The sequence below is a fragment of the Caretta caretta genome, chromosome 4, assembly GCF_965140235.1.
Source record: "Caretta caretta isolate rCarCar2 chromosome 4, rCarCar1.hap1, whole genome shotgun sequence".
In the NCBI taxonomy this organism is placed as follows: domain Eukaryota; kingdom Metazoa; phylum Chordata; order Testudines; family Cheloniidae; genus Caretta; species Caretta caretta.
In genome coordinates, this window is record NC_134209.1 from 153,071,498 (window position 1) to 153,095,762 (window position 24,265).

Below are 24,265 nucleotides of genomic sequence, written 5' to 3' on the forward strand. Positions count from 1 at the left end.
GCATTGTAAATACCTCTCACATTGTCTTGGGGTATGTACAGAACCAGAACCTGCAAAAGCAGGCAAGGAGGCGATGGTAGCACGGTGACAAGAGTGACGAGGACATGGGCACAGACTTCTCTCAAAGCAGTGGCCCCAGCAATTTGGACATCCTGGTGGCAATGGGGCAGGCTCATGCCGTGGAACGCCGATTCTGGGCCCGGGAAACAAGCACAGGCTGGTGGGATCGCAAGTGTTGCAGGTCTGGGATGATTCTCAGTTGCTGCAAAACTTTCACATGTGTAAGGGCACTTTCATGGAACTTTGTGACTTGCTTTCCCCTGCCCTGAAATGCAAGAATACCAAGATGAGGGCAGCCCTCACAGTTCACAAGCGAGTGGCAATAGCCCTCTGGAAGCTTGCAACGCCAGATAGCTACCGGTCAGTCAGGAATCAATTTGGAGTGGGCAAATCTACTGTGGGGGCTGCTGTGATCCAAGTAGCCAATGAAATCACTAAGCTGCTGCTAACAAGGATAGTGATTCTGGGAAATGTGCAGGTCATAGCAGATGGCTTTGCTGCAATGGGATTCCCTAACTATGGTGGGACCATAGACAGAACGCATATCCCTATCTTGGGACCGGACCACCAAGGCAGCTAGTACACAGACCGAAAGGGGTACTTTTCCATGGTGTTGCAAGCACTGGTGGATCACAAGGGGCGTTTCACCAACATCAAGGTGGGATGGCTGGGAAAGGTACATGACGCTCACATCTTCAGGAACTCTGGTCTGTATGAACAGCTGCAGCAAGGGGCTTACTTTCCAGACCAGAAAATAATGATTGGGGATGTTGAAATGCCTATAGTTATCCTTGGGGACCCAGCCTACCCCTTAATGCTATGGCTCGTGAAGCCATACATGGACCGCCAGGACAGTAGTCAGGAGCTGTTCAACTTTCGGCTGAGCAAGTGCAGAATGGTGGTAGAATGTGCATTTGGACATTTAAAAGCACGCTGGCGCAGTTAGACCTCAGCGAAACCAATATTCCCATTGTTATTACTGCTTGCTATGTGCTCCACAATATCTGTGAGAGTAAGGGGGAGACGTTTATGGCGGGGTGGGAACTTGCGGCAAATCGCCTGGCCGCTGATTATGCGCAGCCAGACACCAGGGCTGTTAGAAGAGCACAGGAGGGCGATGCAACAGAGAAGCTTTGAAAATCAGCTTCATGGTTGACCAGGCTACGGTGTGGCAGTTCTGTTTGTTTCTCCTTGATGAAAACCCGCCCTCTTGGTTCACTCTACTTCCCTGTAAGCCAACCCCCCCACCGCCATCACTGCTTGCAGAGGCAATAGAGTCATTGTGTTGTTTCAAATTCATGCATTCTTTATTAATTCATCACACAAATAGGGGGATAACTGCCAGGGTAGCCCAGGAGGGGTGGGGGAGGAGGGAAGGACAAAGCCACACTGCACTTCCAAACTTATTGAATGCCAGCCTTCTGTTCCTTGAGCAGTCCTCTGGGATGGAGTGGTTGGGTGCCCGGAGGCCCACCCACCCCGCATTCTTGGGCGTCTGGGTGAGGAGGCTATGGAACTTGCGGAGGAGGGCGGTTGGTTACACAGGGGCTGCAGTGGCGGTCTGTGCCTTTCCTGCACCTCAACCATATGCCGAAGCACATCAGTCTGATCCTCCAGTAGCCTCAGCATTGCATCCTGCCTCCTCTCATCATGCTGCCGCTACCTTTCCTCTTGATCCCGCCACCTCTCCTGTTGCTCCCGCCTTCTGTCCTCACGTTCATTTTGTGCTTTCCTAGACTCTGCCATTGTCTGCCTCCACGCATTCTGCTGGGCTCTTTCAGTTTGGATGGACTGCATGAGCTCAGAGAACATTTCATCGCGAGTGCGTTTTTTTCCCACTTCTTATCTGCGCTAGCCTCTGGGACGGAGATACTAGTCGCAGCGTTGAAACATTTGCAGCTGTGGGAGGAAAAAAAGGGAGATTAAAACTGAAAAAGACACACTGGCCATTTAAAAGGAGGGGCTGATGTTTTCAGGTTAACATACAGTACAAACCCAACTAACCCTTCTCCCCCCCCCCCCCCCCCACACCCAATTCTCTGGGATGATCGCTTCATCCCTCCCCCCACCGCGTGGCTAACAGTGGGGATGATTTCTTTTCAGCCACAGGCAAACAGCCCAGCAGGAACGGCCACCTCAATGTCCCCTGAATAAAATTCCCCTATTTCAACCAGGTGACCATGAATTATATCACTCTCCTGAGGATAACAGAGAGAGATAAAGAACGGATGTTGCTTGAATGCCAGCAAAGACTGGGACCACAAGCTGCCATGCTTTCTTATGCAAGGATTCCAGACTACGTGCTACTGGCCTGCCATGGTAAAGTGTCCTACCATGGAGGACGCAATAAGGCTGCCCTCCCCAGAAACCTTTTGCAAAGGCTTTGGGAATACCTCCAGGACAGCTTCATTGAGATGTCCCTGGAGGATTTCCACCCCATCCCCAGACACGTTAATAGACTTTTCCAGTAGCTGTACAGGCTGTGAATGCATCCTTAAGTCTGCAGGGCAAAGTAATCATTAAACACGCTTGCTTTTAAACCATGTATTATATTTACAAAGGTACACTCACCAGAGCTTCCTTCTCCACCTTCGAGGTCCGGGAGCCCGGGTTGGGAGGGTATTAGATCTATGGTGATAAACAGTTTCTGGCTGTAGGGGAAAACAGTTTCTCCGCATGCCTGGTGTGCGCTATCATCTTCCTTGTCCCCAAAATCCTCATTCCTGTTGTGTGAGACTCCCCCCTTGCAGGGGTCCACGTGCAGGGGTGGGGGCACCCCCTAGAATTGCATGCAGCTCATCATAGAAGCGGCATGTCTGGGGCTCTGACCCCAAGTGGGCGTTTGCCTCTTGGGTTTTTTGGTAGGCTTCCCTAAGCTCCTTAAGTTTCATGCGGCACTGCTGAAGGTCCCTGTGATAGCCTCTGTCCTTCATGCCCTGGGAGATTTTTTCAAATATTTTGGCATTCGTCTTTTGAAACGGAGTTCTGATAGCACGGATTCATCTCCCCATACAGCGATCAGATCCAGTACCTCCCGTTCAGTCCATGCTGGAGCTCTTTTGCAACTCTGGGACTCCATGGTCACCTCTGCTGATGAGATCTGCACGGTCACCTGTGCTGATCACTTTGCCACACTGGCCAAACAGGAAATGAAATTCAAAAGTTTGCGGGGCTTTTCCTGTCTACCTGGCCAGTGCATCTGAGTTCAGAGTGCTGTCCAGAGCGGTCACAATGGAGCACTGTGGGATAGATCCCGGAGGCCAATACCGTCAAACTGAATCCACACTAACCCATATTCGACCCGGCGATGTCAATTTCAGCGCTAATCCCCTCATCGGGGAGGAGTACAGAAATCAATGTTAAGAGCCCATTAAGTCGACAAAAATGGCTTCGTTGTGTGGATGGGTGCAGGGTTAAATTGATCTAACACTGCTAAATTCGACCTAAACTCGTAGTGTACACCAGGGCTGAGTCAACAGGACACTATGCACCAGCCTGGGCATTCCATGCAACTGCCCATAATCCCGTAAGTAAACTCTCCAAAGCCACTGTCCAGGGAGGCCTGGATCCCTGAATGTGGGAACAGGACACTGCCCATCTTTCTGAGCAGAGGTCAGGCTGTATCTCATGGAAAACAGAGTAGGGCAGTGCCCACCACAACCATCTTCAACTGCTTCTGCCCTTTGCTATTTCCCAAGCTGCTTACGGAATCTTGGGCATCTCTCCCCATTACTGATTGGGGTCAGTCTCCTTAAATGACCTGCACCTTGGGGCATCTCAGAGCTTAAAAACCTTGTCTCCTCAAGGAAGAAAAAGCTGGTGCCGGAAGCTGGTCCCACGAAAATGGCGACGCTGATTACTCACATCTGACCGGAGCCTCTCAGCACATGGGAGCAGAAAAGCTCCTGGGTCCCTGCTTCCAGCGTTACCACAGCCTGAACTGCCAGGCTCCTGTGCCAACCTGCACATAAACGAATGGCTTTTGCACCACTCCCTGGTGGACATGATTCCAGGCTGAGCTACTGACATTTCCAAGGCAGATACCTACAGGTTTGGGTTAAGACAGAAAGGGGTCAAGCTTTTCGCTCATTTAACCCCTCAGATGTCAGTTTTTGCAGCTCTTACGTGCCACTATTCTACTGCAAGGCTGACATTTCAGGGAGGGGGAACAGTCCCAGGTATTTGAGGCAGGACTTGCTCCCTGCACAGTAACTGCTATGCCAGACCACACTGTAGCAATGAACAGAAGACTGTGTGAGCTGTAATTTCATTCCAAAACTGGAGAGAATGGCCATCTTGCTGCCTTTAAACAGCTAGCTTACTCTCCCTTCTCCACCGACCTGTCACACTGCAGGTGGCAGGAGGTTTCAGCACTCTCCCGGTGTTGCACTCCCTAGTGAGCTGGGCCAGAAGCGCACTGCAGCTGTTCACTCAGCTGCGTTCTTTATTTGTGCAAGTGCAGCATGGGCCGAAACATCAACTGCTCCCCTCAGCAGATTCACAACGCCTGTCCTTGGCATCTCTGGCGGGATGAATGCAGAATGACAAGAGCAGCAGATACCTTTGGGGAGGAATATGAACTTCATTGCTCTGTAAGACTTTGTGCTACTGCACAGCTCCATGGTTACCAGCAAGAAGCTCCTGGCCTCCCCCTGCACCCAGTATGCAGGCCTTAAAGGAAACTGACCCAAAGGTGCAGCAGAAGTTCTTTGACGTGTCATGTGGAAACAGCAACTGTCTCGATCCTTGAGAGAAATAGGCAACTGGGAGCCCTCGAGAAGAGTCACTCTGACCCCAGTGGAGGCCAGGGTGGAGTTAGTGTTACTCATGAAGAGAGGCAATACCCTTGAGGCAAGAGGCTACCTATTCCACCCTCCCTGCTGAACACTGGGATCCAGATGGCAGGCAGAGAGTGGAAGAGCGTTGATTATTTGTATTTGCTCTTTGCCCCAGTTTAAGAGGTGGGCAATCTGCCACCCAAAATAGAGCAGGAGGAAACATCTTTTAAACCGATTAAAGCCCAGCATATACCATGCACTGCAAAGAATTACCTAATCTCATTCATACGGATTTGCCTACTAATGATGTTATTTCTTTTTAAGCATTAGTAGTTTTACCAAATAGAACCTTGGATTCCCAGACACTAAAATGGTCACAAGGGCCGCAAGGAAAAGAGCCAGCAAGTTGATTGACGGTTTCAACCCTTAAAATGGAACTGTGAGGAGCAGGTCGAGAAGAAATTTTACAAATGAGCTGAGTCTGGTTTGTCACACTGGGAGGAAGTTCTAGGACATACCTGTCTGATCTCGGTTTCCATCTCAGGGTTAGTCCCACAGTGTTAGTGAGGAAACCCCACTTGCGTCATGGGCTCTCTGGTATCGGTTTGATTTATAATTACTCCTTTTAGAATGAGACAATTAATACTCTGAACAGATGGTACCGTGTGTGCACAGCCTGCCACCAACCCAATTCAGTGGCGATCTTCACAATGAAGTAAGGCAAAACTGGAAAGTAAAATCAACACACTCTAAAGGTTGTATAGAAAGCGTACAGGGCCAGGAAAGCCAGAGCTGGGTGTGAGTAATAGCAGCATGCAAAATAGCAGGGACAAGAGCTAGCGGGAGAGTGAAGTAACAGGGCCAAGCGCATGCAGATCAGTAAGCTCAGACACATGCAGAGATTTCAGACTGGCCAGAGGTCACACAGGAGGTCAGAACAAAGAGGCTTGGAACAGTTACTACAGTATCACCCAGAACTCCAAACTTCCAGGGGAGCACAGCTTCACCTCCTGCTCTGCTCCCCATTGGTGCACGGTTTGGGAAGGGACAGACGCAGTTCTGGGCTCGGATTCTCTCTCCTCCCAAGTGCCAAAGGGTTCTATAGACTGGAAGGGAAAGCGCCACAGCAGCACGAACTGGAAGCCTATATGCAATCCCTCACAGGAACAAGCAGGTACTGTCTCACCACCTCTCTTTGGCATTTCTAGTGGGCCCATCACTGTAGTATCTGGGTGCCTAGAGTGTTTGCAGGATTGCCTTGTCAAAGTTACAACATTCCCCCATCAGACTGCTCGGCTCCGCCGAGACCAGCATAGCTTTCCTTTTGCTACAACTGCAATTTGAAACAAACAACAGATTTATGGGGATTTTCTGGCCTTCTCTTTTTCCCTGGCTGCTGCCACGATATAACAGGGGTGGGTATAAGGGAGGTGGCTCTTTCAGGAGAAAAGTTAGTGTCTGAAAAAGAGGGATTTGGGAAAAACTGTCATTTTACAGGTTTCAGAGTAACAGCCGTGTTAGTCTGTATTCGCAAAAAGAAAAGGAGGACTTGTGGCACCTTAGAGACTAATTGGTTAGTCTCTAAGGTGCCACAAGTCCTCCTTTTCTTTTTGTCATTTTACAAGTATTACATTTAGGGGAAATGGCGACTTGTCTTCAAAGCAGAAAGAAAACGCTCGTTAGCCAGCAGTACCTGCTTCCAAATTCAGATTTTTTGCTCTTTTGAGACAGTGTTTTCCCTATTTCTGAGTTTATCTTCTTGGCTGTCTATTTCTGATACTTTCTATTTCTGATACCACAAAATAGTCCAGTGACAACCTGCCTCCCTTAGCAAACTGTTACACATCGATTCAAAAACCATACCAGGCCCTATGACAACACCTCTTTGATCATCCAGAGCAGTCACGGTCTGTTTTCATCTCTCCCTTTAGACAGTAAATTCAATGGGGCAGGGAGTCTGCCTACATCTAGGGTGCACAGCTCTGAGCACACTGTTGGGGCTTTACACAGGAGATTTACATCCATTACAGCAATAGCTGGAAGGAAACACAAGGCAACGGAATGTGAAAGCCAAGCTTAACGTATCAGCCTAAGCTATAGGATGAAGATCACAATACTTGTGTTGGGCCTTTGGATTCTAAAGCCAACTCTTCTTGTGTGTTGGTTTCAAGAATTTCAATACATGCACCCAGAGAGAAATATGATGGGCACATTTCACAAGTACAAATAGTTAACTCACACCCAGCACTGGTGTGAAAGCTTTACCCTGTTGCTGTGAAGAAACAGCAGAAAGTTCTCAGAACTCCCCAAGAAAAACAACATTGTTTGGTTTATGAGCCCATGTTCCCTACCAGGTTGTGTGGCAGGCTGAGAAGTGATGAAGGATACCTTCCCACAAAGCAATGCTCTTCCCCCAGTCAGTCATGTGGACTCTAATTACCTAGCATCTTGTAAGCAAGCTGGGCCAATCTAGGCGCCGGAGAAGGGGAACACATGCAATGAGTAAACATGCGACCATACAATGGAAGGCACATCAGCAATGAGTGACAATGAGCCGAGATGTATTTGGGGGCATTTCATGCGGCCAGGAGATTCTGCGACGTACAGATTAATTGCCAAAAAAAATGCACCACCTTTTTAGGTTTCGCTCCGCGCTGCATGAAGAGGGGACAAAGGTTAGAAGTTAGAGTTTACACTGCCTGGACAGACAACAGAAATGAACCATTCACACACCTGCATGTTACTATTCTGAGCGGTTATACAGCTTTCCCTGCTGTTCCTGAGGAAGGTACTTTGATCTGTTCTGCTGAAGTCACCAGTCCCCAATAATACAAACAATCAGCACGGAAGAAAGCACCCAGATTAACCTAAACAAGTCTGTGAAAGGTGACCTGCCAGCATGTAGCAGACAACTGAGCTGGCAGTTGCCTTGAGGCTTGTGGGCTTTATCCCAGAGTGGCTATAATCAGGCTTTGGCTCCTAGGGCATTAAGGCTTCTAAGGTTCCAGGAAAGAACATTTTGAAAGGCAAATGACTGCACATGACAGTTTAGTTAATTGTGAGACAGTGGGGCCTAGTGGAGAGAGCACTGGACTGGACTCAGGAGACCTGGGCTCTATTCCCAGCTCTGCCACTGGCCTGCCAGGTACCTTGGGCAAGTCACTGCCCTTCTGTGCCTCAGTTTCCCCAACTGTAAAAAACAGATAATGCTGTAGATACTGCCCTGCTCTGTGAAGGGCCTCACACTCTACTGATGACAAACGCTAGAACAGCTGGGTATTATTTTGTTTCCAATACTGTCAGTTAATGCATTTGGCCCCAGAAGCCTGGGATTGCTAGGGAGGTAGGTCTGCCCCAACCTCATCCCTAACAAACACTTCCTATTCCAAACTGACCCCCCGTTCAGCAATCTCTGCTCAGCTGCTGACTGCACTACATCTGGTGATTTCTTTGCATCTTACAGCCATCCACACGTCAAGTTCCCCACTGTAAAATTAGAGCCGAGTGAATTAAAACTGGGCAGGCCTGCAGTAACCAAGAGGGATATGAACAATTGCTCATGACTGGGTTATAACTAATATTTAAGTCTCAAATTATACAAAGATAAGGGCTTGAACATGTGACTTTCCCCATTAGACAGATCTGCCCTGGCTGTGTCGAATCTATCTACCAAACCAGGCAGAAATATGTTGAGAGAGAGAGAGAGAGAGAAATTTCTCCTTTCCCCAAGTAGCACTGACCTCTACAGACATGCTACCATGAGTCACTTTCCATATCAAAACCAAAAGCACCATCATTATTTCAATTACCACAGCAGTCAGGGTGAGGCCGAGGGAGAAGGCTACTGTTGCCATATTTACATGTGTGTAAGCCTCTTATTTCATCCATGTTAACACAGGTCCAGTGTCCACCCTCCCAGAGATTAGCAGTACCGTTCTGCTTTGCCACCTCTATTCTAGCTTTACCAAGCAGCATGCTTTCTGGCAGAGCGCTCTCAGTCTGAGGCTGGGATGACAGACGCCCTTCAGGAACATGAACAGGTGGTGTTCGCTTTACATTCAAATACCAGGAGCTTTTTACATAAAAACAGATTCAACAATACATGCATTTACTTATCCTCCATTTGGATCAGGACACAACACAAGGTACAAATTCTATGCTATTATAAAGTGCCAAGGGAAGTCTTAAAGCAGAGAGAATCTCTGATTTCTAAGTGGCTGGTTTACCACGAGGCAGTCACAGATTACCAGCATTTATCCCCGGGATTAGCAGAAAGGACTGGAGATAAAATTCACATGAAATCCACCCCCAGCACAGAGACACATTTAAGTGATGCAACCTATGTCAAGAAACAACTCTTTCCCAGTGTTACCCGTACCACCTCAGTGTGTTAACATCTGTCCATTGCCCTGCTGGTTTACTGTTAACATTGCAATGGCTTTGGACCAAGAAATAGACCATTTCATTCCATTTTGGGGCTCTCATAAGCAAGCTTCAACGATGTGTTCGAGACAATATTTTAATTAAGGCAGGAATGTTTCTTAGTGATTAAAAAACTGGAACTGGGAAAAAGGACTCCTGGGTTCCATTCTCAGCTCTGCCACTGACTGATCGGGTGCGGGGGTGGGGGGATGTGCACGTGTTAACAACAGACACTTCTCCAATCTGCATCTCAGTTCAAAGTAGAAATCCTTACCTAGAATCGTAGAATCATAGAATATCAGGGTTGGAAGGGACCTCAGGAGGTCATCTAGTCCAACCCCGACCAATCCCCAGTTAAATCATCCCAGCCAGGGCTTTGTCAAGTCTGACCTTAAAAACTTCTAAGGAAGGAGATTCTACCACCTCCCTAGGTAACCCATTCCAGGGCTTCACCACCCTCCTAGTGAAAAAGTTTTTCCTAATATCCAACCTAAACCTCCCCCACTGCATTGAGACCATTACTCCTTGTCCTGTCATCTTCTACCACCGAGAATAGTCTAGAACCATCCTCTTTGGAACCCCCTTTCAGGTAGTTGAAAGCAGCTATCAAATCCCCCCTCATTCTTCTCTTCTGCAGACTAAACAATCCCAGTTCCCTCAGCCTCTCCTCATAAGTCATGTGTTCCAGACCCCGAATCATTTTTGTTGCCCTTCGCTGGACTCTCTCCAATTTATCCACATCCTTCTTGTAGTGTGGGGCCCCAAACTGGACACAGTACTCCAGATGAGGCATCACCAATGTCGAATAGAGGGGAACGATCACGTCCCTCGATCTGCTGGCTATGCCCCTACTTATACATCCCAAAATGCCATTGGCCTTCTTGGCAACAAGGGTACACTGTTGACTCATATCCAGCTTCTTGTCCACTGTCACCCCTAGGTCCTTTTCCGCAGAACTGCTGCCTAGCCATTCGGTCCCTAGTCTGTAGCGGTGCATTGGATTCTTCCGTCCTAAGTGCAGGACTCTGCACTTATCCTTGTTGAACGTCATCAGATTTTATTGACCCAATCCTCCAATTTGTCTACGTCCCTCTGTATCCTATCCCTACCCTCCAGTGTATCTACCACTCCTCCCAGTTTAGTGTCATCTGCAAATTTGCTGAGAGCGCAATCCACACCATCCTCCAGATCATTAATGAAGATATTGAACAAAACCGGCCCCAGGACCGACTCTTGGGGCACTCCACTTGATACCGGCTGCCAACTAGACACGGAGGTAAGCCCCAGGGATGTTGGACCAGGCTTAGGGGAGGTAAGACACAGGATCCTTGGATGAAAGTTGCTACAGTTGGGCAGTGTCTTTTTTTTTTTTTAAATCTGTCTGTAAACTCTTTTGGACCTCAGATGTTTGTAAAATTATCCCATGTCCCTTTAACCTTGGGAAGACCTGAAGAAAAGGGAGACTATTTTGGCTAAAGTTATCATCTCAAAGACATGGCTGGTAACTCAACTATAGGGCGGCAAAATTAGTCCCCAAAGGACATGGAGACAGCTTTTCCGGTCATGTGCCATGTTAGATCACTGAACACTCTGATGCGGTGTATTTTAGGGTTATAGCTCAAGGGGGCACAGGGTGCCTATTATTTACAATAGCACTTTCCCTTGACTCTAGTGTCATCTAGTGGCAAAATACTGTTAATCTGCAGCTCTTGAATTTAATGAGAGGCAGCAAACAGCAGTAAGACTGTCCTTGGGAGAGGTGGGAAGCTGCTCTGTGATGTCATCAAGCTTCTAGACAGTATTTTTACTAATACAATTAGGCTCTTGTTGAAGAGCAGGGTATTGCCTCAAGCAACGATCAGGGTGCTCTGCAAATCCAAATGGAATCATCAAGGGACAAGAACAGTTGTAAAATGCATTTCAGCACAAAGGTGTGATCACCCCTCATGCCCAGTAAAAATGGGAAAGGTCTTCAGTATCATTCCGATTACAAAGATGATGAAACCAAGGCAGAGAGGAGAAGTTATCTGCCCAAAGTCGCACAGAATCAATAAAGGCCCGTCTACACAGGAAGTTAATTTGGATTAAGGTAGGATGTGAATTTAAAACAGAATAGCTATTCCTGATTAACTCCCTGTGTGGATGTTCTTAGACGCTCATATTCCAGAATAAGAGCATCCACACAGGGAGTTAATCAGAAACTCTTCCCTGTGTAGACAAGCTTTAAGTAGCTGAGCACTGCAGATGGCCTGAAGGAGAGCAAGGCTTGGCTTTGATGTCTCAGGGCCTAACTTCACTGTCTTGCACCTTGTAGAGTTATTTACCCCTGTGCAAAGGGGATGTAAATGCTCCCCGCAGCGTGAGTGAATGGACAGTTCTGATTTGGTAGCATTTTTACAACGACTTTGCACACAGGTTCCATCGCCTTCATGCTCTTAGCTTTGTGCTAACTACCATGCTGCTTGAAACAGCCTCCGCTCCCCATCTGCCAAGTCCCCTCTTCTTCTGGTAAACCCACTTCCTTCCAGGAACTGATCCTTCTTCCTCACTCTTCTTGAGATGCTGTCCCATGACTTGCCTAAACAAGACTAAACCTTGTGAGGGCAGAGAACACATCTTACTCTAAAACCCCATGTAAGTGTTGTTTAGTAACAGATTGAGCCCAATAACTTGTGTGACTATCGAGGATTAACAGGATACAGTTCTAGGACTCTGCTCTTTTTGCTTCTCATTAGACCCACACTCGCTACTGAAACAGTTTTCAAGAAGAGGGGATCAGACACCACATCCCCTTCCTGAAGAGGAAGAAATATGTCCAGAAAAGGCAAAGCAGAGAAATGAGGAGAAAGCCATGAAGTCTGGGCGTCTCAGGACTTCCTATCAGTCCCACCTTGGTTCTTGGTACCACATTCTCAGAAGCAGAAAAAGCAAAGAGGTACCACGTTAACAAGAGAGAACTGCAACGAAGCAGTAGTTATCTGCCAAGATCAACATGCTAGAAGAGACGCCACAACACAGAAAATCCACATCTCAGAAATAGATATTGTGATTTCTAAGGAATTTGTGCTAATGACATATCGGTCTAATCAATGGATAGTCCACTCCTAACAGGCCATGCTTTACACTCAGGGTACGTCTACCCTGCAGCTAGGAGGTGTCACTCCCATCTTGGGCAGACATACAAGTGCTAACTCAGCTCGACCGAACTGCAGTGTAGACAGCCTCTGGGACTGCGAGGCAGGAGCGACCACTGCTTCGCAGGAGCTGGATTTGTTCTTATACTAAACATTCTTTAAGGTTGACTTTACTGTGAAACATTCGACTGATAATTTTCTGGACTTAGATGATTCAGTGTCTCCACAGAATGCGTCTCTCTGTATAGGTGCTAAAAACTGGATTCAGGATGAAAAACAATTGTGGCAACATGCGATGAAGGCTTGCGTAGAGACGTCATTCAGAATAAAGATAGGATTCTCAGACAAAGAGAACCACGGGCTACAAGCAGAGGTGGCTTCCAACACTAGGCTGGGAACACTGCTGACGACAATGCCAGGAAGCTCTCAGGCAACCGCTATGGATAGCCTAGTAGCTCTGAGTTTTACAGAGTAACATCAGGCCAAGGGAAGGGTCATCTCACAGAGGAGGAGATGACATGGATTTTGATGGCATTTCCTAAGCTATTGCCATACTCCCTAGCAAGACACTTGCCATGTAATTTCAGACAGCAAATGTTGGTTCCTCCATAACTGGCCAAAGAATGGGGTTAGTAAAAACAAGACTTGCTTGTAAGAAACCAAATCTGGATCAGACAGTGGTAATTTATCAAACCAATTCCCCTTGCAGCACTGAGTGCTTGTCGTTTTGAGTGGAATAGCCTCCATACCATCAGCAGCAACTTGATTTAAATGGGCAGCAATGCTGGGGAATGCTCGGTCTAGAATGGGCAGAGTCTCCTGGCACGGGGGAACATGCAGAGTCTCTAAAGCAACCAATATTGAGCTTTGGCTCCTTTGCCTAGGATTGTGCGTCGGCTCAGAGCCAGATTATTAAGTGTCTGGGCACAGGCTTGCCACGTGCTGACAGAGGGGCGAACTGGGCAGTCAGAATTTTTAACATTAAGCCCTAAAGCAAAACCCTTTCTAAGTATCTTCAGTATTTATAGGGTACCAGTCAACAGAGTGCCATTTACGCACCAAGCTACACGCACAGCTTGCCCACTCATGGGCAAAATGCTGGGCGGGCAGCTCAGAGCATTTAGCCCACCTTGTTTCCATGTGGGCAGCTATCCCAGGTCACAAGGAAATAGAGCCTGAGCTGGCAGAGCCCTAACTTGCAAAACCGGTTTCCAATACTGAAGATGAAAGGAAGACTGTATGTAGCTGAGCATGCAGCTTTCACGGGTATCAGTGGGCGTTTTGCATTCTGTCTGACAGCAGTAAACAGCAGTTAAGAGGATGTCCAAATAACCCTACAGTACATTTAGAACACTGGCAATTTCTACAGTGAATGTTTAGGAGGAGGACTATCCACAGCATGTTACAACGCAGGAATCATTAGATGGGATAGGCTGCATGTAGTCCAGTCTCGGACAGTGGCCAGCACCAGATTCTTCAGAGAATGGTGCAAGAAAAACCCAAGTGAGCCACTATGGAATAAACCCAGAGGTTCTCAAACTGGGGTCGTGACCCCGTTTTAGTGGGGTTGCCAGGGCTGACTTAGATTTGCTGAGGCCCAGGGCCGAAGATGAAGCCTGAGCCCCACCACCCGGGGCTGAAGCCTGAGGGTTCAGCCCTGCATGACGGGGCTTTGGTTACAGGCCCCCTGCCTGAGGCTGAAGCCCTTGGGCTTCAGTTTTGGCCCCCCCTGCATGGGGCGGTGGGGTTTGGCCTTTGGCCTCCCCATCCTGGGGTGTGTGGCTCAGGCTTCGGTCCCCTCTCCCGGGGTCATGTAGTAATTTTTGTTGTCAGAAGGAGATTGCAGTGCGATGAAGTTTGAGAATCCCTGGAATAACCTGTCGAGTGGGGAAGTCTCCGCCTAACCGCAACAGTTAGTGTTTGGCTTGCGTTATGAAGATGTACAAAACCTGTGCACCCTAGCTAGTGTAACAGTGAACAGTGAACGTCCGAGCCTTTTGAACTTCCGAGCAGCTCTTTGACTGCATGTGGTGAGGCTGACCAAGGTCTCTGAAGGGTTAAAGTATAGCATCTATGCCTCTGCTCCAATTTTCTGTTGGCTTTGGAAACATACACTAAAACTAGGTTCAATGGGGGCAGGTGACCAAAGCCCACAGGTCAGTCAAGAACATGGAGACCTGGGAGACGGTTTGGAATCTGGGAGGAGCATGGGCCGTTATAGCAGGGACAAAGGAGAGACAAGACAGAACTGGGGGAGAATCAAATCAGTATCTTAGATGTCTGTATACTAATATGAGAAGTATGGGGAATAAGCAGGAAGAACTCGAAATACTAGTAAATAAACACAACTATGACATAGTTGGCATCAGAGTGATCTGGTGGGATAATACACGACTGGAATATTGGTATTGAATGATACAGCTTGCTCAGGAAAGACAGGCAGGGAAAAAAGGGAGGAGGTTTTGCCTTAGATATTAAAAATGAATACACTTGGACTGAGGTTGAGATGGAAACAGGAGACAGACTTGTTGAAAGTCTCTGGGTAAGGATAAAAGGGGTATACCACAAGGGTGATGCCATGGTAGGGCTCTACTACAGAGCAACTAACCAGGAAGAAGAGGTGGATGAGGGGTTTTTTAAATAACTAACAAAATCATCCAAAGCACAGGACTTGGTGGTGATGGGGGGACTTCAACTACCCAGACATCTGTTGGGAAAATAACACAGCAGGGCACAGATTATCCAACAAGTTCTTGGAATGTATTGGAGACCATTTTTTATTTCAGAAGGTGAACACAGCTACCAGGGGAGAGGCTGTTCAAGATTTGATTTTGACAAATTGGGAGGAACTGGTTGAGAATTTGAAAGTGGAAGGCAGCTTGAGTGAAAGTGATCATGAAATGACAGAGTTCATGATTCTAAGGGATGGTAGGAGGGAGAACAGCAAAATAAAGACAATGGATTTCAAGAAGGCAGACTTTAGCAAACTCAGGGAGTTGGTAGGTAAGATCCCATGGGAAGCAAATCTAAGGGGAAAAACAATAGAAGACAATTGGCAGTTTTTCAAAGAGACATTATTAAGGGCATAAGAGCAAACTATCCCACTGCATACGAAAGACAAGGAAGCATGTGTAGGAAGTTTCTTACCCCACTGCGTAGGAAAGATAGGAACAACGGCAAGAGACCTCCTGGCTTAACCAGGAGATCTTCAATGATCTAAAAATCAAGAAAAGTGGAATCTAGGTGAAATTACAAAGGATGAATATAAACAAATAATACAAGTATATAGGGACAAAATTAGAAAGGCCAAGGCACAAAACGAAATCAAACTATCTAAAAACATAAAGGGTGACAAAAAAACATTCTACAAATACATTAGACGCAAGAGGAAGACCAAGGACAGGGTAGGCCCATTACTCAATGAGGAGGGAAAAACAACAACAGAATATGTGAAAATGGCAGAAGTGCTTAATGACTTCATTTCGGTTTACACCAAGCAGGTTGGTGGTGATTGGATGTCTAACATAGTGAATGCCAGTTGAAATGAGGTAGGATCAGAAGAGGCTAAAATAGGGAAAGAACAAGTTAAAAGTTACTTTGGACAAATCACATGCATCCATCGAACTGGGTATTCAACCACAACAGCTTATGCTCCAATATGTCTGTTAGTCCATAAGGTGTCACAGGACACTGCTGCTTTTACAGATCCAGACTAACACGGCTACCTCTCTGATACTTGTACAAATTAGATGTCTTCAAGTCACAACGGCCTGATGAAATGCATCCTAGAATACTCAAGGAGCTGACTGAGGAGATATCTGAGCCATTAGCGATTATCTTTGAGAAGTCATGGAAGATGAGAGAAATTCCAGAAGACTGGAAAAGGACAAATATAGTGCCCATCTATAAAAAAGGACAACCCAGGGAATTACAGATCAGTCAGCTTAACTTCTGTACTCAGAAAGATAGTGGAGCAAACAATTAAGCAATCAATTTGAAAACATCTAGAAGATAATAAGGTGATAAGTAACAGTCAGCATGGATTTGTCAAGAACAAATCATGTCAAACCAACCTTATAGCTTTCTTTGACAGGGTAACAAGCCTTGTGGATTTTTTTTTTGGGGGGGGGGGGGACGCGAGGGAGAGAGCAGTAGATGTGGTATATCTTGATTTTAGTAAAACTTTTGATACCATCCCATAAATAAACTAGGGAAACACAATCTAGATGGAGCTACTATAAGGTGGATGCAAAACTGGTTGAAAACCATTCCCAGAGAGTAGTTATCAGTGGTTCACAGTCATGCTGGAAGGGCCTAACGAGTGGGGTCCTGCAGGGATCAGTTCTGGATCCGATTCTGTTCAATATCTTCATCAATGATTTAGATGATGGCATAGAGAGAGTACACTTATAAAGTTTGCAGACGATACCAAGCTGGGCGGGGTTGCAAGTGCTTTGGAGGATAGGATTAAAATTCAAAATGGTCTGGACAAACTGGAGAAATGCTCTGAAGTAAATAGGACGAAATTCAATCAGGACAAATGCAAAGTACTCCACTTAGGAAGGAACCATCAGTTGCACACATACAAAATGGGAAATCACTGCCTAGGGAGGAATACTGCAGAATGGGATCTGGGGGTCATAGTGGATTACAACTAAATATGAGTCAACAATGTAACACTGCTGCAAAAAAAGCGAACATCATTCTGGGATGTATTAGCAGGAGTGTTGCAAGTAAGACACAAGAAGTAATTCTTCCATTCTACTACACTCTGATACGGCCTCAACTGGAGTATTGTGCCCAGTTCTGGGCACTACATTTCAGGAAGGATGTGGACAAATTTGAGAAAGTCCAGGGAAGAGCAACAAAAAATCATTAAAGATCTAGAAAACATGACCTATGAGGGAAGATTGAAAAAAATTGGGTTTGTTTAGTCTGGAAAAGAGAAGACTGAGAGTGGACATGATAACAGTTTTCAAGTATGAAAAGGTTGTTACAAGGAGGAGGAAGAAAGTTTGTTTTTCTTAATCTCTGAGGACAGGACAAGAAGCAATGGGCTTAAATTGTAGCAACGGAGGTTTAGGTTAGACATTAAGAAAAACTTCCTGTCAGGGTGGTGAAGCACTGGAATAAATTGCCCAGGGAGGTTGTGGAATCTCTATCACTGGACATTTTTAAGAGCAGGTTAGACAAACACCCATCAGGACTGGTCTAGAGAATTAGTCCTGCCATGAGTGCAGGGGACTGGACTAGGTGACCTCTCCAGGTCCCTTCCAGTCCTATGATTCTAGGACTGGACACCCAGACACAGGAACAGGCACCCATGTAGGTCTTGTACGAGCCACCAGAACTCCCGGACAAAGATAATTAGGGCAGTATATATAAAGCTTAACTAGGCACATATCCAGGAAATCCAACAGGTTTTCAGCAGAAAAGGTGAATTTAAAATATGCTCTTAAAGAGTGAGTTACTTCCTTCTCTGAAACGTAAGGGCCATTTGGAGGGAAACAGCAATGTCACATTACTGGAAAGTATTCGGGGGCAGGCTCTGCAACACTGAATCAAATAAAGAATGACACACCCCCCCCAAAAAAAAAAAAAAAAAGATCGAAAACAGGCTGCAATGATAGATTGTTCACCTCCCTCCCACCAGTGCGATCCCACTGAGAGAGGACTGTTTGTAACTAACTGAAAAGGTTTCTGGTCATTTGGAATAAAGCTATTTTTGATTTGCCTTGCTCTCTTGACTGACCCCAGGAGGAATCCCTTGCGTCCAGAACCAGCCCGGACTGAGCTATAACACCCAGATAACACAAAAGCTAGACTTTCCTCACTGGCCATTTTATTTGGGGTTTTCCTTTTTTGCCCCCTTTAATCTGAGATGTTCATTGGCTAAAATCCTGGCCCTGCTGTATGCATGTGTGCTAGTTCTGTGAGGCTGCAGACAGACCTTTGGTTACACTCTGGAAAGGCAGTAAGAGCTAATGAAGGGAACTCAGCAGATTAGCGTGCGCAAACCCTCCCAAAAGCCAACACACTGACGTAGTGGAATGAGTTTCTCCAAGCAGGCAGCAGGGTCTCAAGCTGAAGTACTCACCAATTTGCTGGCTTTGGTAGCTTCCAAAGATTCTGGAAATAAAGTAGAAAAACAAAGAACCATAAGAAGTTTGTCACATATACCATACAGGGCTCTTAGCACATGAGCAGCATGGCAGAGGGGAGTCCCAACTCACTCTCTGGAATCCTTTGCTTCACTTTTTAATGTTAAGCCAAAGTCTAGGTCTAGCTGAAGGATCACTAGAGGTGACTCTATGAGGAGGAATGAAAAGTCTGGGGAGAAGCAAGGTCAAAACAAGCAGGCATGCTGAATTAGATGGCCTTTTCTAGGACGGCAAGTGCACTGTGTTCTTAAGGATAACTCAAGTTGGTTATCCTTGGTGTTGGTCCTGCTTTGAGGAGGGGGCTGGACTAGATGACCTCCTGAGGTCTCTTCCAACCCTAATCTTCTATGATTCAAGGAATATCAACTATTTCAAAACATAACAGCAAGCCCATGACATCTATCCTCGCCTCTGTTTAGACGACTGCAAGATTTCAGAGAGCTTTGGATCATCTCAAGCCAAAAAGCCCCTTTTTCAGGACCACAGAAGGACACTTGACCCTGTCTCCACCAATTCGATTCCATCTGCTAATTATATCTCCATAAAATAGGGCCAGCTAAAGGCTTCTCAGGCCTGTAACATTGCTTGGTAAACTAAAATATGTTTCTATAGTTAGCCATGTGAAATTCTCCACATGGCTAATTTATGAGCACAAGTCAGGTATCTCACTGAGCACAAGGAAATTTAGGCATTTAACCAGCTACATGTGTGCAAATAAAATGAAGTGCATAGAAAAGACCAGCAGTATGAGGCAATTTCTTGCTTTCTGAGCGCCTCTCAAAGGTACCTCCCAACTTTGAGTAAGTTTCTCCTCCACCTTTGTTAAATGGCCATCTCTGTTCAGCAACCAATGCTTGTTGACCCCTCAAGAGAGGTTGCACTACACTTGATTTGCACACGCATGTAAGTTGCACACTCAAACGTATCTGTGCAGTTGCCTAAGTTTAACCTTGAAGATCTAGATTACAATGTAATGTGTGGAGAGAGTTTAATGCTTCTGGAGCTGTGATCCTGTCAGGGCTCCAACTAATCAGAGTCAGGCTCTCTCACTATTAGAATGGGAGAATCCCCGCCCAGGAGAATCCAATACACTGCAGCATATGCTGACTATTCTGTAGCTGGCATTCTTCCTTGAATTATTACACTAAAGCCCCATAAGTTGTTATGAGGGATTGCGTCTGTCGTAGTTGGTCAGGTGCTCTATTTGCGGTTTCCTCTATAAAACAGCAAATGGAGCTCCTGACCAACACTGACAATCAAGGGTGTCCTAGCATTTAAATGAACAGGTGCAAATGCTGGAGTCTGGGCTAAAATCCAATTCTACATAAAGGGCCCTGGCATTTTCACCTGGATTCGGGATTTTTCTTCACCTCCTGTCCTGTACTGTTTGTATCTTTGATGTACCCTGTTAAACAGCTGCTGCATTCCACCCCAGAGACAGCTACAGTTTAGTGGTGAGCAAAGCGATTCCCATGTACAGGTGTGTGTAGGCATGATCAAAATATACCATTTTAGCATACAACCTTGATTTAAGTGCAGAAGTTGTGTGTACTAAGCACAGGAGGAGGATTTGTTTGGGTAAATTTCATCCTTTGTTTTGTTCCTGGATATTTGATAGGTCTGATATTGTGGCTTGCAGCCCTGGTAGCTGTTTATATGTCATTCATTGTGGGTAGCACTCTGATTGCATTAGCTGCCCAGACAACAGACACTATAGAAGCAGCTCATAAATCAAAGACCCCAACCATCTCCACTGTGCTTCTCACACCTTTATTCCTTTTAGCAGGGAAGGTGCTAGATTTATGGGAACTGAAATCTCTGCATCGTATACTGCAGAGGCAGAGACTGCAGCAGGCGCTGGTGTTTCTATGGAAACTCCCTGGCATGGAGCCACGCTTCGTGTGTCTATATTTTGCTTCTCCAAAGAACACTGCAACCAGTGCTGACCCTGTGTGCTCTGACCCCTTCCACCTTCCTCTTGGTCTCCCACCATCACCTCCACCAGCCAGCTCCACAGCTCACACCTTTGAGCTACTCATTTCAAACACCCCTGTCTTATCCCTCTGATCCAGCAGTGACTGCTCCTCACCGTTCAATTCACCCTCTCTGAACTAGTATCTGCAGTGAGAGAGAGAGAGAGTGTGTGTGTGTCCGTGTCCCCCTCCCTCATTTTCTGAGGCAATCCCCCAGATCCCTCTGTCAATATCCACCACTCTAGCCTCTCTGGCTCTTCATTAGCTCTTCTCCCCCAACCTCTTACTTCTTCAGACAGCACCCGCTGGGATGCCTTCAGGTACAGGAGTCCAGCTACCAGCGCTGGAGAAAGCAGGGCAAACTGGAGCTCCCTCTCCACCAGGAGGTGGGCAAAGTCCAACTGACAATCTAAAAGCCTTTCTCCAGAATTTCTCTCAAACGCGGAGCTTCAGAGGGATCTATCAACGCTAAACAACTGGGCAGCACAATGGCAGATGAAATTCTGTGCAAGGTAATACACACAGGCAGGTACTAACTGAACTGCCCAGACACTTTGCTTACACTTAATTGAAAACCCAGCACTTAGGAAAGAGACCTGGAGATAATTGTAAGCCACGCCTCAGTGTGAAGTAGCAATCAGAAAAGCAAACAAAACATTAGGAATAGGAGGAGCAAATAGTGACGCTATTCTAATACTATTGGCTAACTCCGTGGGATGCTCTCTCCTGGATACTATGTTCAGTTCTAGCCACTGCCTATCAAAAAGAATGCAGCAGAAATAGGCCCCCCTGGGGCGGCGGGGGAGGAGGACAGCAAAAGGCAATGGGGATTAATAGAGTCCTAGAAAGACTTCCATGGGAGGAGAGACTGAACATTAGGGGCTATTTAGAGAGGAGACAGAAATGGGATGACAGGCTCATCATACAGGGACAAACAGAGGCCTAATGAAATTAAAAGGCAGCAATATTAAAAAAAAAAACCCAGCTGCCACCCACTGCCCAGCCCCCTTACCACTGGAGGCTCGTTCTGGACTATTTCACTTAGACTGCCTTTCTCCAGCTGGTTATGGACATACTTCTTGCCTCATTTACCATCCCCACCAGCATTCTACTTGAGCTTAAGCCAGCGTGGATTTCAATATCACTGAACACTCGAGGACTTGAGGAAGAAAACCAGTGATGTTCTCGCCACCCTGGACTTGAATCCTAACCTTACCTGCATGATGGCAAACTTGACAGCAGCCTCCCACCAACTTCAGAGGGCTCTGGATCCAGCCCTTAGTGGGGATCCGGGATGGCCTTTATAGCCTTTCCCTGGATGCTTGTTAAGATGCACTTGGGAAGCTAAACTAAAGGAGCAGTGCACCACTAAGTGCTGCGCTTGTATCTCCATGTGCCCCAGCGGAGGCTCCCCTCTGGCAGAAGAAAGGGTAAAGGGATGGGTGAAGATTTCCTCAAGAGGTCCAATTCTAGGCAATGCTGGATGTCTGACATATGGATCCCTCTTGGGCTGGAACGAAGGGGAGACGAGGACTCATAAGAAAGACGAGCGGACCATACCTCTTTTGGGGACCTTTGAGGCAGAAGATTCTGGGGTTTCTGGAGATGTTGTATCTGCTCCATCTTCAAAAACCTGGATCTGAATAAACAGAACAAACTCAATGTTACCAGCGAGGAGTGGCATGAAAATACAGCAGCCCCATTCTGGAGTTGGGGCTTTAAAATAACAGACTTCACTTTGTGCTGATTTTTAGCTCATTTCTTGGTGTTCCCCCCTCCCCATCTTCCTGAAAACTTATATTTAAAATGGACTAGAAATCCATTGTGGATTGGAGGACCCAGTTGCCCGAGCAATCTAAAGCAGTTTACAGGTCGCTATCTACTTCAACCCAAGCCAAGCTAATGACTTTCGGTCTGTGGATCAGTTTACGGTTCTGACAGATAAGGAGAAGCTAGGATTTTTTTTTAAAGTATATTTTATCTGATCTGAACAGAATTGTAAAGACTCCCACATTCCTCAGTAAGAAAAGCTGCTTTTCTCCAAGATGTAGCAACCTTTGAGGGCTCGGAATGGCAATACAATCAACACAGAGGTCCTAGTGAAAGCTGCAATGCTCTCAGGGAGATTCCAGTGCCTGAAACCAGAGACGGTCTCAGATTTGGGGCAATGCGATGAAATCTAAAGCACTGGGGTCCTAGGGGTCTTTTTAAACAATCTTTTTTGGCCAGGCTCTTGACTGACAAATAACGGAGGACAGGAGGTTTGTTAACAAGCAGGCAACTCTGCTGTAGCCTGCCAGTCTGTAATTGGTTCCTATTTAGATAAGGTGCCCAGGTCACCAGATACACACTTCTTAAAAAAGCAAAGGAAAAGGCATTTTAATGAGACACTATGCCAGCGGCTCTCAACCTTTCCAGGCAGACTACTGTACCCCTTGCAGGAGTCTGATTTGTCTTGTGTACTCTAAGTTTCACCTCACTTAAAAACTACTTGCTTACAGAAGCAGACATAAAAATACAAAAGTGTCACAGCCCACTAGTACTGAAAAATTGCTGACTCTCTCATTTTTACCATATAATTATAATTGGAATATCAATATTGTACTTATATTTCAGTGTAGAGTATATAGAGCAATACAAACAAGTCATTGTCTGTATGAAATTTTAGTTTGCACTGACTTCGCTAGTGCTTTTTACGTAGTCTGTTGTAAAACTAGATGAGTTGATGTACCCCCTAGAAGACCCCTGCGTACCCCTGGCTGAGAACCACTGCTCTATGCTATAGAAATAATGACAACGCCATCGAAGGCGGCAAAAATACCCAAAGCAGTGTTTAAAAGATGGTGGAAAGGGAGAGGCATCCTTTGATCCTGCTGACAGGGCACCCCTCAAGTAAAACCACATGCTGCTGACCTCTTTGGATGAGTTCTGTAAAAGGAGGGTTTTGAGCCATCTCAGCAGTGCACAAGGGAAAACTTTTCACTTGCCCTTACAGGAATCCATCCTAGGAGGAGATTATATAGTCTTGATAATGGGGCCTCCCACTCCCTCATACAGACTAGAACGGTGGCTGCATTTCCACCCCAGAGGTGGGTGAAGCAACCCCAACAGTACATGGTCTGTAAAGCACTTTGGGATTCACCGACTGTCAGTAAGCGACATGACGCGGAAAGTGAGGAATTAGAGCCACAGCGGGGGGGGGGGGGGGGGGGGGAGGGAGTGTATTTTTTAGTTTAGAAAAGTACAGTAATGTACAGGACATGGTGCTGAGACATAGCTAGGATTGCTCTGCCTACAGCCATCAGACCTCTCCGTGGCATGGGAATCACCACTACTGTACCCTGTACCTGGGGACAAACTCTAAGGTCTCCGCCTGTTATAGGAGGACTCTGATGCTTGAAATCCCTGACCCAGTGAACGGAAATCCCAAGTATTTTACAGCTGTCAAAACATGCGCAGGAAACACATCAGTGTAAACAACTCTCAGTGTTGACACAGTTGCTCACAGTGCTGTTCCAGGCCTTTGGTGAGCAGTACAGGGACACGGATAGGAAAGCCACGCTCAGAAACAAAGAGCAGGGAAAGGACAATGGCTCTCCCAACACCATTTCCATGCTTGGGTCCGGTACCTACAGTCTCCTGAGGCAGCTTGCCAGGATGCCAAATCTAACCCCCGCAATGTGCATCTACAAAACACAAGTCAGCCTCTCCTCCTCCTGCCATTTCAAACTCAAATT

General features: G+C 46.5%; 1 protein-coding gene across 11 annotated transcripts in view; it reads right to left on the reverse strand.

Annotated features, from left to right (window-relative positions):
* DCTN1 (dynactin subunit 1) overlaps positions 1 to 24,265 on the reverse strand; it is a 138,612-nt gene that overhangs the window by 57,992 nt on the left and 56,355 nt on the right. For 7 of the 11 annotated variants that reach the window (XM_048846488.2, XM_048846489.2, XM_048846487.2 and 4 more), the window contains exons 3-5: positions 22,089 to 22,167; positions 18,492 to 18,523; positions 7,472 to 7,492 (exon numbers count right to left, since the gene is read on the reverse strand). In XM_048846488.2, the coding sequence (XP_048702445.2) occupies positions 7,472 to 7,492; positions 18,492 to 18,523; positions 22,089 to 22,167 (132 nt within the window). The remainder of the gene's footprint in view (positions 1 to 7,471; positions 7,493 to 18,491; positions 18,524 to 22,088; positions 22,168 to 24,265) is intronic. The other 4 variants (XM_048846491.2, XM_048846490.2, XM_048846486.2 and 1 more) reach the window with 1 other exon arrangement.